Here is a 17,140-nt window from a genome sequence, read left to right on the forward strand (position 1 = left end):
TCAGCTCCACTAACACTGCTCCCTCAGAGTGGAAAAAACACAGTGCTGCATCTGAAATGGCTCCCAATTCCCTAAATAGTGCTCTACTTGTAGGGCACTATATAGGGAATAGGGTGTCACTTCAGACGCAGCCAGTGTTGATCCTTCACCTGTTCCCTGGAGATGGGCTATAAACTCTTGAGTGCCAAGGAAGTCACATGTCAGAGCTCTACACACGTGAGGGTTTGTGAGTGACGGATCAATATTATGTTTCTGTATCTGGATGAATTTTCGGCTAATCCTACTCTCTCTCTCAACCTGGTTTCAGTGTTTCGACCTAGAGTCCTACCTGCAGCTGAACTGTGAGAGGGGGACCTGGCGCTGTCCTGTGTGCAAGTACGTTAGAATAGTAGACTACTACATAACTCCCTTGCACTATTCAAATCGATTGAACCTCACTACTATGTCCTAAATAAATTGTAGCTCACTACTACGTCCTTTCCCCCTTGCAGTAAGACGGCTCTACTGGAGGGTCTAGAGGTGGACCAGTACATGCTGGGGATCCTCATCTACATTCAGAAGTAAGAACCAACTCCCCCATGTCATTCTGATTTGTACCTGATTGTGCTTTATAGTCTTTCCCCCATATTCCTCTCCCATTCTCTATTATCCCCCCCCCAATCCCCTCAACAATATGTCTCTCACAAAACCCACAACATAGTTACGTCCTGAATGGCAGCCTATTCCCTATTTGGTGCACTACTTCTGACCAGAGCCCTATCTGGTCAAAAGTGGTGCACCATATAAAGAATACGGTGCTATTTCATCTGCAGCCACGTATCTAAAACGTTCACCTCTGAATTTTACACGCACGCAGCTCGGAGTATGAGGAGATTACCATTGACCCGGTGTGCAGCTGGAAGCCCGTTCCCATCAAACCCGACCTTCACATCAAAGAAGAGCCGGATGGTCCGGCACTGAAGCGCTGCCGCACACTGAGCCCCAGTCACATGATCCTGCCCAGTGTCATGGAGATGATCGCCTCCCTAGGCCCAGCCTCATCGCCCTACCCCTCCATGCCAGCAGGGGGAAACAGCAGTACTCCGGACTACCCCAGCCAAGGTAGACTGACTAACTCCTCTCATGTGGTAGGGAAGTGTGGTGCCATTATCACTTCCATATCCACTTTTTTAAGTATTTGTTTTATGGACTTCCAGAGTAGCCTGAAATCCAGAACCTGATTTCTGCTAGCATTCCACTCCTTGGACTCTGTCACTGCCAAACGTGTATGGCATTAAAAGGACTGGAAAAGAGTGGAAAGTCAGCACAAACAGAATGGTATAGGGGAGAGTTGGCCAAGTCGGCCAAAGGGTTAGTTGAGCCACCCCTTGTTTCTAGGAAACTATACATAAATGTATTCAGTGACCAAATATCATCAATGCATCAAATGAAAATGTATTTGTCACATGCGCCGAATACAACAGGTGTGTAGACTTTACTGTCAAATTCTTACTTAGGAGTCCTTTCCCAACGATGCAGAATTAAAAGTAATACAAGTTTGCTAAATAATAGAAATGGTAACACAATAACTAGGCTATATACAAGGAGTTGACTCGGTACCGAGTCATTGTGCAGGGGTATGAGGTAATTGAGGTAATATGTGCGTGTAGGTAAGGGTAAAAGTGATCATTTCGTGGAATCTGTGAAGAAAGAAACTACATGGAAAAAGTGGTAAGCAAATTAGGTAAAAAAAAACTGGTCGATTTCATGATGCTTGCATCCATTTTGTTTTATTTTACACCAGTTGGGGGTCTCTATAAGCTTCAGTATGAGATCCTAAACCTATCCAGAAAGTGCATCCTTGTACAGTGGTTCCTCCTTTAAAAGTTGCAGCGTACTGTGGCGCAGCTTGCATAAATTCTATAATATATATGCATAAATTGCAGAATTCTATGGCACGTTATTTAAGTGTGAACCACTGGTACCATTAATGTTTGTTAGTGCTAGTTTGACCACCAGAGGGCATCTTTGAGAAGCATTTGATAGCCTTCAATAATGGCTGAACTAAGAATGCGGGCACACGGGAGACCGGGTTTCAATTCCCCGATGGGGAGGAAGGAGTAGGCTGTCCTTGTAAATAAGAATTTGTTCTTAACTGATTCCATATGTGTTATTTCATAGTTGTGATGTATTCACTATTATTCTACAATATAGAACATAGTAAAAATAAAGAAAAACCCTGGAATGAGTAGGTGTGACCATACTTTCTTTCCACTGGTACTTGCTTAATTAATTTGATTAATATTATGGTGTTTCTATTCCAAGAAAAACTAAAAACCCTCTGGGTTTCCGTTAGGATGGAACAGAAAATATGGCGGTGTACAACGTGAAGGTCAGGAAATACTGGGCTATTTAGCTAAAGAATCCCTGTGTCTTGCGGGCACGCGGGAGACCGGGGTTCAATTCCCCGTCGGGGAAGAAGGAGTAGGCTGTCCTTGTAAATAAGATTTTTTTTCTTAACTGACTTGCCGAGTTAAATAAAGGTTACACTAAGAGCATAACATTTCTACACCCTAATTTTCAAATTCTAATCTAACCAATACCCAAACGGAGATTCAGTGAAAAATATAAATCTCACTGATTCATCAAGACCAGTCCCCATGCTTGTCTCAGAGCAGCGCGAAACGGTGCTTACATAGTTGTAGGCTATTGCTTCTAAATTCAATATGCTTTTTAAATAAACAACAGCACTTTACTCAACACTAGTGAGACTCATGTCGCCTACGGTAGACCTACAGTATATGACGTTACTCTCTGCAAATAATTACATATAGAGGATTAGAGGTTTGGAGGATATTTCTTTAATTCAGTGATATTTATTTCCATAGTAATTTGTTATGGATTCATAACTACTTAAACACTGGGCTATTTAGCCAAAGTATCAAAATACAGAGAGGTGTTGGTAAAGGTATATTGTCCTGCTAATAATGGGCTATTATAAAACTGTACATGGTGTCCAGGTCAGGATAACCAAAACATGTCTTTATTAAAGACTATTAGAAAGAATGTTGGTACTTATTTTTGTTGATCCAAAGCCATGAATGAGTGTGTCACTCAGCTTTTTGTAGGTGCTGCTATATGACTGCCATCAACTTGATGAAAATATATAACGATATTTGAGGTTATTTCGTTTTCAAAAAAACGAAAGGGATCGATTGTAATCTGAATAAAGGCCAAAATAATATTTGTAAAGGCCAAAACATTTATTTCTGTTTTTAGAGGGAGGGAAACGCTTGGCCAATTGTGCGCTGCCCATAAAGGCCAAAATATAGCTCTGCTTAATAGACATAATGGCACTGTACAATGTGACCGTGTGTGTTTGAAAGAGTATTTTCATCGTTATTTTATTAACGAAAGCATAACGATGTTGATGAAGAAACAAACTACTGTACAGTATATGCTTTTACATTTGGATAATAAAGCATTTAAAGCATGTTGAAGATGTAAGCCACCTGCATTTGTTTATTAGGCTACTGTGCAGTCTGACAAGTAAAATTAGCCTACAGAACCTACTGTAGAAAAATGGGAAAGTGCCTAATTCCTTACATAAGGGAGAGTAGGCCATGTCCAGACTTTTTCGGTGACCTCAAGTACTCGTTAACTCGGTCTTTAATGATTTTTCTGGTTGCATCAGTCATGGACAGAAACTTCTGAGACATAGAATTAATGATGAACACAGAGGTTCGCTGGTAAGCCACATTTGCATCGGGATCTATCCCAGTTGGTATTCTGTGCCCACTCGTGGTATCTCTCTTTGGTTACACTTCCTTGGAATAGCAGAACAGCACAATGGTCTGGACGGCCCTTGCTGTGCCTCGTGAGCAGGTCGTCAAGTTCTGTTGTCAGAAGAGGAATGGAAATGTCAGGGTGAACTGACGACCTGACGAACCCGCCAGGTATGTTGACTCTGCCTGACGGAGGTGGAGTTCCAGAGCTCACGTGTGCCTGGCATGGATTGTGACTCTATCTCGTTCCTCGCACTCTTCAACGTGTCATTCCCCCCTGACTCTCTGCCAATGCCGTCTGTCTCTGGACCAATGCGTCAGCTGTCGCCCTAATTTTTACACCCTAATTTTGTAAATCTAGTCTAACCAATACACAAACGGAGATTCAGTGAAAATAAAAATCTCATTGATTTATCAAGACCATTCCCTATGCTTGTTTCAGAGCAAACAGTGCTAAAATAGTTGTAGGCTATTGCTTGTAACTTCAATATGCTCTTTAAATAAATAAGTCCTACACCACTTTTAACAGCACGTTACTCAACACTAGTGAGACTCATGTCGCCTGTGGTAGGCCTACAGTATATAGAAAAATATGATGTGACTCTCCGCCAATAATTACATATAGAGGATTGGAGGATATTTCTGTAATTCAGTGATAATTCTTCCCATAGTACTTCATTAAGGATCCATAACTAAGTCATTTTTAGTTTTTTATCATTATTTTATTAACCTCTATGGGCTAGGTGGGACGCTAGCGTGCCACCCGTGGTGCACTCCATCAACAGCAGGTGCATTTCAAGAGCGGCAAATTTGAATCCAAATAAATGTCAAAATTCAAATTTTTCAAACATACAACTATTTTACACCCTTTGAAAGATAAACATCTCCTTAATCTAACCACGTTTTACGATTTCAAAAATGTTTTACGGCGAAAGCATAAATTTAGAGTATGTTAGGACAGTACATTTACAAGAGTTGTGTGTAATGTTTTGTCAAGTCAAAGACAGGGTCACCAAAACCATAAAACCAGCTAAAATGATGCACTAACCTTTTACAATCTCCATCAGATGACACTCCTAGGACATTATGTTAGACAATGCATGCATTTTTAGTTCTATCAAGTTCATATTTATATCCAAAAACAGCGTTTTACTATGGCATTGATGTTGAGGAAATCGTTTCCCTCCAATAACCGGCAGTCAAGTCAGCGTAACAAATTAAATAATTAAAATTAGAAAACATTGGTAAAATATTATATTGTCATTTAAAGAATTATAGATTTACATCTCTTGAACGCAGTCAACTTGCCAGATTTAAAAATAACCTTACTGGGAAATCACACTTTGCAATAATCTGAGCACTGCGCCCAGAAAAATACGCGTTGCGATACAGACTAGACGTCATGTTGGGGAGATCTAAAATCGAAAATACTATGTAAATAATCCATTACCTTTGATTCTCTTCATCAGATGTCACTTCCAGGTATCACAGGTCCATAACGAATGTAGTTTTGTTCAAAAAAGCTCATCATTTATGTCCAAAAATCTCCGTCTTGTTAGCACATGATCTAAGCCAGCCGGACTTCTCGTCATGAACGAGGGGAAAAAATATATTTACGTTCGTTCAAACATGTCAAACGTTGTATAGCATAAATCATTAGGGCCTTTTTTAACCAGAACATGAATAATATTTAAGGTTGACGAATGCATACTCTTTTATAACGTATTGGAACGAGGGTACCCAACATGAACTCGCGCGCCAGGTGTCTAATGGGACATCATCGTTCCATGGCTCTTGTTCGGTCAGATCTCCCTCCAGAAGACTCAAAACACTTTGTAAAGGCTGGTGACATCTAGTGGAAGCAATAGGAAGTGCCAAAATATTCCTCAGCCCCTGTGTTTTTCAATGGGATAGGTTTAAAGGTAATACAACACATCAGGTATGCACTTCCTGTCAGAAAATGTCTCAGGGTTTTGCCTGCCAAATGAGTTCTGTTATACTCACAGACACCATTCAAACATATGCATATTCTAGTTACTGGGTAGGATTAGTAACCAGATTAAATCGGGTACATTTTTTTTATCCAGACGTGCAAATGCTGCCCCCTAGCCCTAACAGGTTAACGAAGCATAAAGATGCCATTATTAGTTACATTGTTTTAGTTTTAACGTGAACAGCGGGAACGTTTCCCTTGTCAGCGCCATTATTAGTGCAATGCCCCTTAAAGTGTTGCCAGTGTGGTGGGGTGGGTGCAGTGTGGTGGCCCACCCCCTCTCCATCTTCCTCCTCCTCCCTTCCCCATGGGCTAGATTGGTCTTCTGTGCGCGGCTCTGCGGCCCATCCTGTGCCCCTGCCCTCGTGCCTTGAACCTCATGCTCTTTCAGTGGATACAGCTGGAAAACTTCAAGACAATCCCATTGTGCGCTACTCGGGAGCCATGAACAATATGACCAATATATAGTTGAAGTCGGAACTTTACATACACCTTAGCCAAATACATTTCAACTCAGTTTTTCACAATTCCTGACATTTAATCAGAGTAAAAATTCCCTGTCTTAGGACAGTTAAGGATCACCACTTTATTTTAAGAATGTGAAATGTCAGAATAATAGTAGAGAGAGTGATTTATTTCAGCTTTTATTTATTTCATCACATTCCCAGTGGGTCAGAAGTTTACATACACTCAATTAGTATTTGGTAGCATTGCCTTTAAATTGTTTAATTTGGGTCAAACATTTTGGCTAGCCTTCCACAAGCTTCCCACAATAAGTTGAGTGAATTCTGGCCCATTCCTCCTGACAGAGCTGGTGTAACTGAGTCAGGTTTGTAGGCCTCCTTGCTCGCACACGCTTTTTCAGTTCTGCCCACAAAAATTATATTGGATTGAGGTGAGGGCTTTGTGATGGCCACTCCAATACCTTGACTTTGTTGTCCTTAAGCCATTTTGCCACAACTTTGGAAGTATGCTTGGGGTAATTGTCCATTTGGAAGACCCATTTGTGACCAAGCTTTAACTTCCTGACTGATGTCTTGAGATGTTGCTTCAATATATCCACATAATTTTCCCTTCTCATGATGCCATCTATTTTGTGAAGTGCACCAGTCCCTCCTGCAGAAAAGCATCCCCACAACATGATGCTGCCACCCTCATGCTTCATGGTTGGGATGGTGTTCTTTGGCTTGCAATCCTCCGCCTTTTTCCTCAAAACATAGCGAGGGTCATTATGGCCAAACAGTTCTATTTTTGTTTCATCAGACCAGAGGACATTTGAAGTACGATCTTTGTCCCCATGTGCAGTTGCAAACCGTAATCTGGCTTATTTATGGAGGTTTTGGAGCAGTGGCTTCTTCCTTGCTGAGCGGCCTTTCAGGTTATGTCGATATAGGACTCGTTTTACTGTGGAAATGGATACTTTTGTACCCGTTTCCTCCAGCATCTTCACATGGTCCTTTGCTGCTGTTCTGGGATTGATTTGCACTTTTTGCACCAAAGTACGTTCATCTCTAGGAGACAGAACGCGTCTCCTTCCTGAGCGGTATGACGGCTGCGTGGTCCTATGGTGTTTATACTTGCGTACTATTGTTTGTACAGATGAACGTGGTCCCTTCAGGAGTTTGGAAATTGCTCCCAAGGATGAACCAGACTTGTGGAGGTCTACAATGTTTTTTTTCTGAGGTCTTGGCTGATTTATTTTTATTTTCCCATGATGTCAAGCAAAAAGGCACTGAGTTTGAAGGTAGGCCTTGAAATACATCCACAGGTACACCTCGAATTGACTCAAATGATGTCAATTAGCCTATGAGAAGCTTCTAAAGCCATGACATAATTTTCTGGAATTTTCCAAGCTGTTTAAACGCACAGTCAACTTAGTGTATGTAAACTTCTGACCCACTGGAATTTTGATACAGTGAATTATAAGTGAAATAATCTGTCTGTAAACAATTGTTGGAAAAATGACTTGTGTCATGCACAAAGTAGATGTCCTAACCGACTTGCCAAAATTATAGTTTGTTAACAAGAATTCTGTGGAGTGGTTGAAAAATGAGTTTTAATGACTCCAACCTAAGTGTATGTAAACTTCCGAATAATATTAACACTGTTATTATATCTTTGAGAATCTACAACTGCCTTTTATATAATTCTATTATAATAATAATAATAATAATAATAATAATAATAATCACCTTGTTTAAAAAATAACAATATTTTGGAGATTTTCAATTAACGTAAATGAGTGAGGAAAAAGGCTATTCTTGAACATGGGGTGAGACATCGTTATTAATTTGTAAATAAAACCAGTTTGTTATTTAGAATTATTTATTTCTGTTTATAGAGGGAGAGAAACCAAAAACCTACAATAATCTCATGGGTCTTCCAGTCGAGGGCGGCACAGGTATTGAACCGGCATCTGTAGCAGCACAGCTTGTATTGCTATGCAGTGTCTTAGACCATTGTGCTACTCAGGCGCTGTACAACGTGACCGGTCGGGAGTGGGCTAGACTACTACAGTAAGAGCAAAAATAATCCTAACAAGATAAATAAGAAAAACCTTAGTGTAACAACAGTTTTAGTAAGTAATGCTGAAGTTGTGCACAATTATCAGTTTCTATTTAGGTTTACGTCGCCCATTCATTGTCAGTTAGAGACACAGTAGGACCCAAAAGCATAATCAGTGCTCTAACTCCCCCTTGTGCTGGCCTGGGGCAATGAAGTGGTGATGCAGGGTACTGTACTTAACCACAAATTACCTCTAAGTACCACAGTGTAAGCTCACAATTTTTAAAGGAGGAACCACTGTAGCTGTGTGTAGGCTAATATAGTCAAAATGGTGGCTGTGGGGTAAATTTGGCAAGGTGGAAGTTGAGCCAATGGATGACCCAATGGCAAGTTGAGGAAATTGTTGCAAAATGTTTTCTTCTCAGGCGTAAGGCAAGGCATTATTGCTGGGATATGCGGTAACACGGGCCTGGCCTGTGTTAAAATTTAAAAAATAAAATAAAAAGTTGAAAAGTGTTTGTTGGGAGTTAAGCCTATGTTAAGTGTTAAACCTGTGTTAAAATAAAAGTGATTGTTTGGGGGGAAAATATGGACATTTTCTAGGTTTCCATCGAATTGGTGACAGATTTAAACACTAATCAAAAATCTGCATAAAAACATATGCATTTTCCCTCCAAAGATGTTTGATTTGTTGTGGATAAAATGCTGTGCGTGATGACGTACTGCACATAAAAATAACTTTTGGGGTAATTGTCCATTTGGAAGACCCATTTGTGACCAAGCTTTAACTTCCTGACTGATGTCTTGAGATGTTGCTTCAATATATCCACATAATTGTCCCTTCTCATGATGGCATCTACGAATAAATAATACAAGTTAAATGGGTTTCCATCGCATTTTCAACTCTACTGATGGTTTTGTCACAAAAGGTTGCGTTATATAGCGAATGTACCCCTCTGGTTGTGGAACGTTGCACTCTAGCCAACATCTTGCAGATACAGTGTGGGTAGGCTACCTAGATAATGAGGTTATTATGGACAAAAGAGCAAGATTCTTTTTATCTGTCAAACGGTAGCCAAGCATCGGTCATCATGTCACCAAAATAAGACCCTCAATAAGTTAATCATCTATTATTTTATCTGTTGCCTTATAAACTGTATGCTTTCCCGAGTTGTACTGGTAGCATTAGTGATTTTAGCATGTAAATCTTGGTGGGGAAAAAAACAAACAAGTGGGATGCATGCCAGCAAAGCCACTACACATAAAAACATAGCTGATATGGCAGACATGCTTACACAAATGTGGTTTCTCCTGACAATTGAGATGTACAAACTGTGGCATGAGGGTACGACAAGCGGATAAGAGGCAATCCGTTATTTTGATTAAGACATTAATGAGCAAGCAACGACAGACGTAGTCAATATAACTATTTGTTCAGCGCTTTTGAAATGTACAGCGACAGAGTTCAGAACATGGGTTGTTCATACAGTGTACTCCCTGTACCCATCAGAACTGTAGGATAAATAAATGGGGCATATAAACAGACAATGAAAGCTCTTACAATATTCAATGATTACATTTCTCTAAAACAGGTTATATGCTATTTGTGCACCACCAAGTTAGAACATTAGGCGAAATTAAGAGGTGAATATAGTCAAAATTATTAGGGTGAGGCGTATTGAATGCCATTTGGGTCTTTGCGTGTCAAAAAAGATATACGTCATATAACACTTGACGCATTAAATAAGCTTTTAATTTGACATGTCAAATAACACAATTATATGTTGTTATATGTTGTTTCTGCTGAATTTGCATGTGCAAGCCAAGCACCACACCTATTATCAGTAGCACTGTCAAAAGCTATACAAAAAGAAGTAGCCAAACAAGCACACACCGGGCCACAAACGATGTGTTCACAATACCGCGTTGGTGAAAATAGACCAAATTATTAGGGTGAGGCACATGTGCTACTAACAGTTTACTACAAAACATACACTTAGTATTCCTTTCTTAGCTACAGTATACATTTCTCCCTTGCATATTACATAATTTATGCAGCAGCGTACAATACATTTTTGGACTCACCTTGTGAAGGTGGCGCAGCGGTCCTTTGTTGGCAAATTTTGTTAACAAACTTTGTCATCAAAGCCTGGCATTTTCTGCGTGGGAACTGGGGGGAAGAAACACAGCCATTGAATAGCAGGCTAACGTTAGTGGCTTCTTTGCAACGCTTGCAGTTAGCCACTGATTCCTTCCAAACAACTTATTGTTGAATTTGCGATTTCCAACTTGTTGTGTAATCTATATGTACAGTAGCCGATGAGCACCGATATGTTTTATCCATAATTTCTCCATTATTTATCTAAATATGACAAGGATTAAAAAGGATTTGCCAGTAGATTGTCGACTTGACGATGACTGCTAGCTAAGACTTTGAAAGTAAAGCTACTGTAGATAGAATGACATCAAATCACATATCTGAGGCCAATGACCTTGAGCCTTCATGGATGGGCACTTCTAATATAACTCTATGGCAGAACCCAAGGGGCAAACATTTTCGAGCTCTAAGGTTAGAATTGGGGATGACGTACTGTCCCATGAGTGACATAAAACGGAGCCTAATCATGACAGAAAACTGAGCCAATCAAGCTTAACGCTCTGTATTTTCTGCTGGCTAGCCCCACCACCACAGAAAGCACTGAGCTTGGCTGAAACACCTGCATTTTGGAGCTGCCTTACTCAAGAAAGCAAGAAAGAGATAATGTTTGTATGCGGCTTTGTTAACGCTATACTTTAAAAAAAAACTGATATGTGACACGTATTAATGCCAAAATAACAAGCAAAACAGGCAAGATCCCCCGCCCCACAAAAAATGATATATACACTACCGTTCAAAAGTTTGGGGTCACTTAGAAATGCAATTGTTTTTGAAAGAAAAGCAATTTTTTGTTCATTCTAAAATAACATCAAATTGATCAGAAATACAGTGTAGACATTTTAATGTTGTAAATGACTATTGTAGCCGGAAATGGCAGATTCTTAAAAAAAAAAAAAATATGGAATATCTACATAGGCGTACAGAGGCCCATAATCAGCAAACCATCACTCCTGTGTTCCAATGGCACGTTGTTAGCTAATCCAAGTTTTATCATTTTAAAAGGATAATTGATCATTAGAAAACCCTTTTGCAATTATGTTAGCACAGCTGAAAACTGTTGTGCTGATTTAAAGAAGCAATAAAACTGGCCTTCTTTAGGCTAGTTGACTATCTGGAGCATCAGCATTTGTGGGTTCGATTACAGGCTAGAAACAAAGAACGTTCTTATGAAACTCATCAGTCTATTCTTGTTCTGAGAAATGAAGGCGAGAAATTGACAATCATCTCTGCAGCACTCCACCAATCAGGCCTTTATGGTAGAGTGGCCAATCGGAAGCCACTCCTCAGTAAAATGCACATGACAGCCCACTAGGACTTTGCCAAAAGGCACCTAAAGACTCCCAGACAATGAGAAACAAGATTCTCTGGTCTGATGAAACCAAGATTGAACTCTTTGGCCCAAATGCCAAGTGAGGAAACCTGGCATCATCCCATTAAAAAAAGAAAACGTTTACCCCTTTTTCTCCCCAATTTCATGGTATCTAATTGGAGTTAGTCTTGTCTCACCACTGCAACTCCCGTACAGTTTCGGGAGAGGCGAAAGTGGAGAGCCGTGCGTCCTCCGAAACCCAACCAAGCCGCACTGCTTCTTGACACAATGCCCACTTAACCCGGCTGCCAGCCGCACCAATGTGTCGGAGGAAGCACCTGGCGACCGTGTTAGCGTGCACTGCACCCGGCCCGCCACAGAAGTCGCTAGTGCGCGATGGGACAAGGACATAACTGCCGGCCAAACCCTCCCATAAACCGGACGACCCTGGGCCAATTGTGCGCCGCCCCATGGGTCTCCCGGTCGTGGTCGGCTGCGACAGAGCGATGCAGTGCCTTAGACCACTGCTCCACTCGGGAGGCCCCCTGGTATCATCCCTACAGTGAAGCATGGTGGTGGCAGCATCATGCTGTGGGGATGTTTTTCAGCAGCAGGGACTGGGAGACTAGTCAGGATCAAGGCAAAGGTGAACGGCGCAAAGTACAGAGATCCTTGATGATAACCTGCTCCAGAAGACTCGGCTGTAATCGCTGCCAAAGGTGCTTCAATAAAGTACTTAGTAAAGGGTCTGAATACTTATGTAAATATGTTTCAGTTTACTTTTAGTACATTTTCAAAAATGTCAAACTAGTTTTTACTTTGTCATTATGTGTGTAGATTGATAAAGGGGGAAAAACAATTTAATCCATTTTAGAAAATGGCTGTAATGTAACGAAATGTGGAAAAAGTCAAGGGGTCTGAATACTTTACGAATGCACTGCATCTTAAACGATTGCATTTTCATGAATTTCATTATGTATTCTTGAAGTACAGTCAAAAACAGTATGGGACTTTATACGGAAGTGGAGCTGGAATTAGACATGACTTTCCCAGTGGATAACAAACCACGGTTGTGTCCAGTTGGCATGAAATGGAAGAAAACAATAATACATATATCAGTCCCTTTAGGATTCTTAGGTCATTATGTGAGGGGTTTCAAATTTTACCAATCTCCGCACTATTACCGCTGTGGTGGCTAATTTCTGCATTACCAAATGAGGAGAGTTACAAACACACCAGTCTGAGTTAAACTACATCTTTAATAATTAAGATACATTTGCAAAAGTACTTTGACCTTCATTAATGCACTCTCTCGAATGAAACAGGGAAGGTCTCTATACAACAATACAAAGAGCTTTTTATACCCATGAATCCACCCCTTCAACATACATTGACGAACCACAAATCTTAGGAACAGTTCACAAAGGTTAAGTTTTGTATGAAAAGATATCTATAAAACACAGCAGACAGCAACTGCTATCTCAACAGTGTTCATTATATAGATCGGTGTCTGGTCTCCCTAGAACCGTCCCTCCCTGGTACAGTATAGAACAAAATCATTAGCTCATGTCCTCTGGAATGCTTTTTAGGCGTTCTTATCAAAATACACCATAAATCTCCTCTGTCAGTGCTATCTCATAGAGGCCCATCCTCAGTAAGACACCTCTTGTTCCCACTCCTGGACAAGCTCACTGAGGGGAGTTACCTGCGCACAGACATTGTGGAGACAAATAATTGGCTCCCCATTAATCACGCCATCCCTCCACATGGTTTAAGAATAGGTAAAGACACATTCACATATGAAGACAATGTTTCATTCTGTCCTCCTCTCTTGCTGATATTCTGCAAAGCAACAGAGACATGTAAAAAACAAGTCTGACCTCTCCCCTCTCTGGGCCCCAAGTGACTGAGCCCCAGCTAAGGGAAACGTGCAACTGAAAGACACCAGAGTCCAAAGGGCACTTTCTAATGACAAGTATCTCACATAAGCATATTATACTAATAAAACATCTTAATTATCTATGTTACCCGACTAATTCTGATTCATCCACCACATTCCCCTCTCAAGGGACTCCGTCCCTTCTAGAGAATCAGAACAGTAACGTTACAGGAGAACCAGTGTCGAAACACAGGAGTCATCACAACAGAGAAGACAGTCATCCCTCTGAGTCCCCTCTCAACTTAAAAGAAAATCACAAGATTTAAGAACATTCATTCACATAGAAAATACATATATTCTACATAAACCAAAAATCACCAAACAATAACTCATTGCATGGGGTTCCTGCACATGACATCGCAAGAAACTCAGCACTGTCTCTTATTTCAATCCCCCAACATTTACTAAGCAATTTGTCTGGGAAGGCTATGATACACAGTCACCGGTACGAACCCATAAAGAAAAACAAAAAATGAATACAGTTTATGAGATTCGAAGCTATATTTTCCATAGACAGTGAAAAGCACATAATTAATGCATAATGCAGTGCATGCAACAATGGAGTTTAATAAAATAATCTTTAGTTATCTATCACACTCCAATGGATCAGCATAGTATGTTGGACATGACTATTTCCATCCCAGAAACTAAAATTAGCATATCTTGTTGTACAAATCCAGGTAGTGACTCCTAGTTAAAGTAAAATGTATTCCCTTGGTGCCTAATGAACATGACCCAAGACAAACATCATGATTCCACTATTCATAAGGCAATGCCTATAGATCAAATAGATAAGCATCATTTACACTCTCCAGATCAGAGTTCACCCATGGCAGTCACCATGGCATGCTTATAATTGCGTAAACATCCTTAGTTCATAACAACAATCAAAACAATCAATCCCTAATACATTAATTTCTTCACTCATATAGATATTAACCTACTCAACTCAAATCAATCCTTCAGTTTTAAAAATCATTACATTTCCAAATAAAATCATAATTAGAACCCAGTTAATTATCCAACCAAAATTTTAAAATGACATTGCTCAGTGATTCAAATTTGTCTTATCGCTCAAAGTAAAAAAAACTCAATTTAACAAACATCAATATTAGCAGAATGTACATTCATTTTAACATCCAGTATAATTATCCCATAATTTCTACTATTAACAATTTTATCACGATTATTCTACAGATCAGTATCTCAATGCATTCTTAATCTAAATTACTATAATTTTACGTGGTGTAGACCTCTACAATCAACCTGAAACCCCAAAAGTCTAAACAGTTTTGGGCACAGTTGACCAACCCCTCCTCCAGGCACTGATTCTTCTGGCGTCCTCTTCTTTCTTCTTCAGATAGCTTTAAAGTTCAAAGTGAATGACCCATTATAATGTCCCAATGTCAATGTTTCACCTTAGATGCCCATTATGTCTTGTAAATTTGTCAACCAATATACCAGCAACATAAGAAAAGCTAGAACAGCACCTTTCCCCATGCTCACTCCACGTGGACTCCTCTCACACTCCTGAGAGAAACATGAGAGAAAAGCAGTTGATGGCTTCGATCGGATACTGTACACCGGTTGCTGGCTCGGCCATTCCTCTCGGTAGAAATGGTTCGGATAGGGCCATATTCAACGCCTTCGTCACTCTTTCTTCAGCCAATTAGAGGGGGTTTGAGGTACACACACTTTCGGTCCAATTATCTCTTCCATGCATTAAGATACCATCTGATGTCACTTTTCATTAAAACCTCGAAAGAACAGATCAGAACAACAGTTTATTTCAGTTCATTAACTACATGATAAATTATTACTTTTACCAATTATTCCTAATACAAATGTCTAAACATATTTCAAAGAGAATAACAACACATTCTATTGAAACTATTCTTTCAAATTGGCTAATACTTCCCATCACAATTTCAACTCCATCGCAGAGCCACAGAATCAGGAAGTTAGACCTATAACCCATCGGGAATAGAACGGAACAAACAACACAACAATACACTCCTTCACATATCACTCAAGGTGTGTAAACTTCAATCCAAATTTCAAAGAACTGAATCCAAAACGTCAAAGGACTGTATCCTCCCCCATTTTTAACACATAACTCTCCATGAGAGTAATGTATTAAAAAACACTACTACTGGTCAAAAGATAAAACAAAATTTCAAATAACATAATCAAATGAAAATCACAACTCTGAAAACCTCCACAAAGAAATGATTTTACCCATATCAAATCAAATGTATTTTTATATAGCCCTTCGTACATCAGCTGATATTCTCAAAGTGCTGTACAGAAACCCAGCCTAAAACCCCAAACAGCAAGCAAAGCATGTGAAAGAAGCATGGTCATAGGAAAATAGACTTATCAGCCTACCCTTAGTTAAAGGCAATGCCCTCTATCACATACAGTGAGGGAAAAAAGTATTTGATCCCCTGCTGATTTTGTACGTTTGCCCACTGACAAAGAAAGGATCAGTCTATAATTTTAATGGTAGGTTTATTTGAACAGTGAGAGACAGAATAACAACAAAAATATCCAGAAAAACTCATGTCATAAATGTTATAAATTGATTTGCATTTTAATGAGGGAAATAAGTATTTGACCCCCTCTCAATCAGAAAGATTTCTGGCTCCCAGGTGTCTTTTATACAGGTAACAAGCTGAGATTAGGAGCACACTCTTAAAGGGAGTGCTCCTAACCGCAGCTTGTTACCTGTAAAAAAGACACCTGTCCACAGAAGCAATCGATCAAACTCTCCACCATGGCCAAGACCAAAGAGCTCTCCAAGGATGTCAGGGGCAAGATTGTAGACCTACACAAGGCTGGAATGGGCTATAAGACCATCACCAAGCAGCTTGGTGAGGTGATGACAACATTTGGTGCGATTATTCGCAAATGGAAGAAACGCACAAGAACTGTCAATATCCCTCGGCCTGGGGCTCCATGCAAGATCTCACCTCGTGGAGTTGCAATGATCATGAGAACGGTGAGGAATCAGCCCAGAACTACACGGGAGGATCTTGTCAATGATCTCAAGGCAGCTGGGACCATAGTAACCAAGAAAACAATTGGTTACACACTACGCCGTGAAGGACTGAAATCCTGCAGCGCCCGCAAGGTCCCCCTGCTCAAGAATACATATACATGCCCGTCTGAAGTTTGCCAATGAACATCTGAATGACTCAGAGGACAACTGGTGAAAGTGTTGTGGTCAGATGAGACCAAAATGGAGCTCTTTGACATCAACTCAACTCGCCGTGTTTGGAGGAGGAGGAATGCTGCCTATGACCCCAAGAACACCATCTCCACCGTCAAACATGGAGGTGGAAACATTATGCTTTGGGCGTGTTTTTCTGCTAAGGGGACAGGACAACTTCACCGCATCAAAGGGACGATGGACGGGGCCATGTACCGTCAAATCTTGGGTGAGAACCTCCTTCCCTCAGCCAGGGCACTG

At 40.3% G+C, this 17,140-nt stretch overlaps 1 protein-coding gene across 3 annotated transcripts in view; it reads left to right on the top strand.

The window, feature by feature from the left end:
- LOC106587026 (zinc finger MIZ domain-containing protein 2) overlaps positions 1-17,140 on the top strand; it is a 92,315-nt gene that overhangs the window by 59,563 nt on the left and 15,612 nt on the right. For all 3 annotated transcript variants that reach the window (XM_014174873.2, XM_014174871.2, XM_014174872.2), the window contains 3 exons: positions 308-375; positions 492-560; positions 857-1,101. In XM_014174873.2, the coding sequence (XP_014030348.1) occupies positions 308-375; positions 492-560; positions 857-1,101 (382 nt within the window). The remainder of the gene's footprint in view (positions 1-307; positions 376-491; positions 561-856; positions 1,102-17,140) is intronic.

This window comes from Salmo salar, chromosome ssa26 (assembly GCF_905237065.1).
Source record: "Salmo salar chromosome ssa26, Ssal_v3.1, whole genome shotgun sequence".
Classification (NCBI taxonomy): Eukaryota; Metazoa; Chordata; class Actinopteri; order Salmoniformes; family Salmonidae; genus Salmo; species Salmo salar.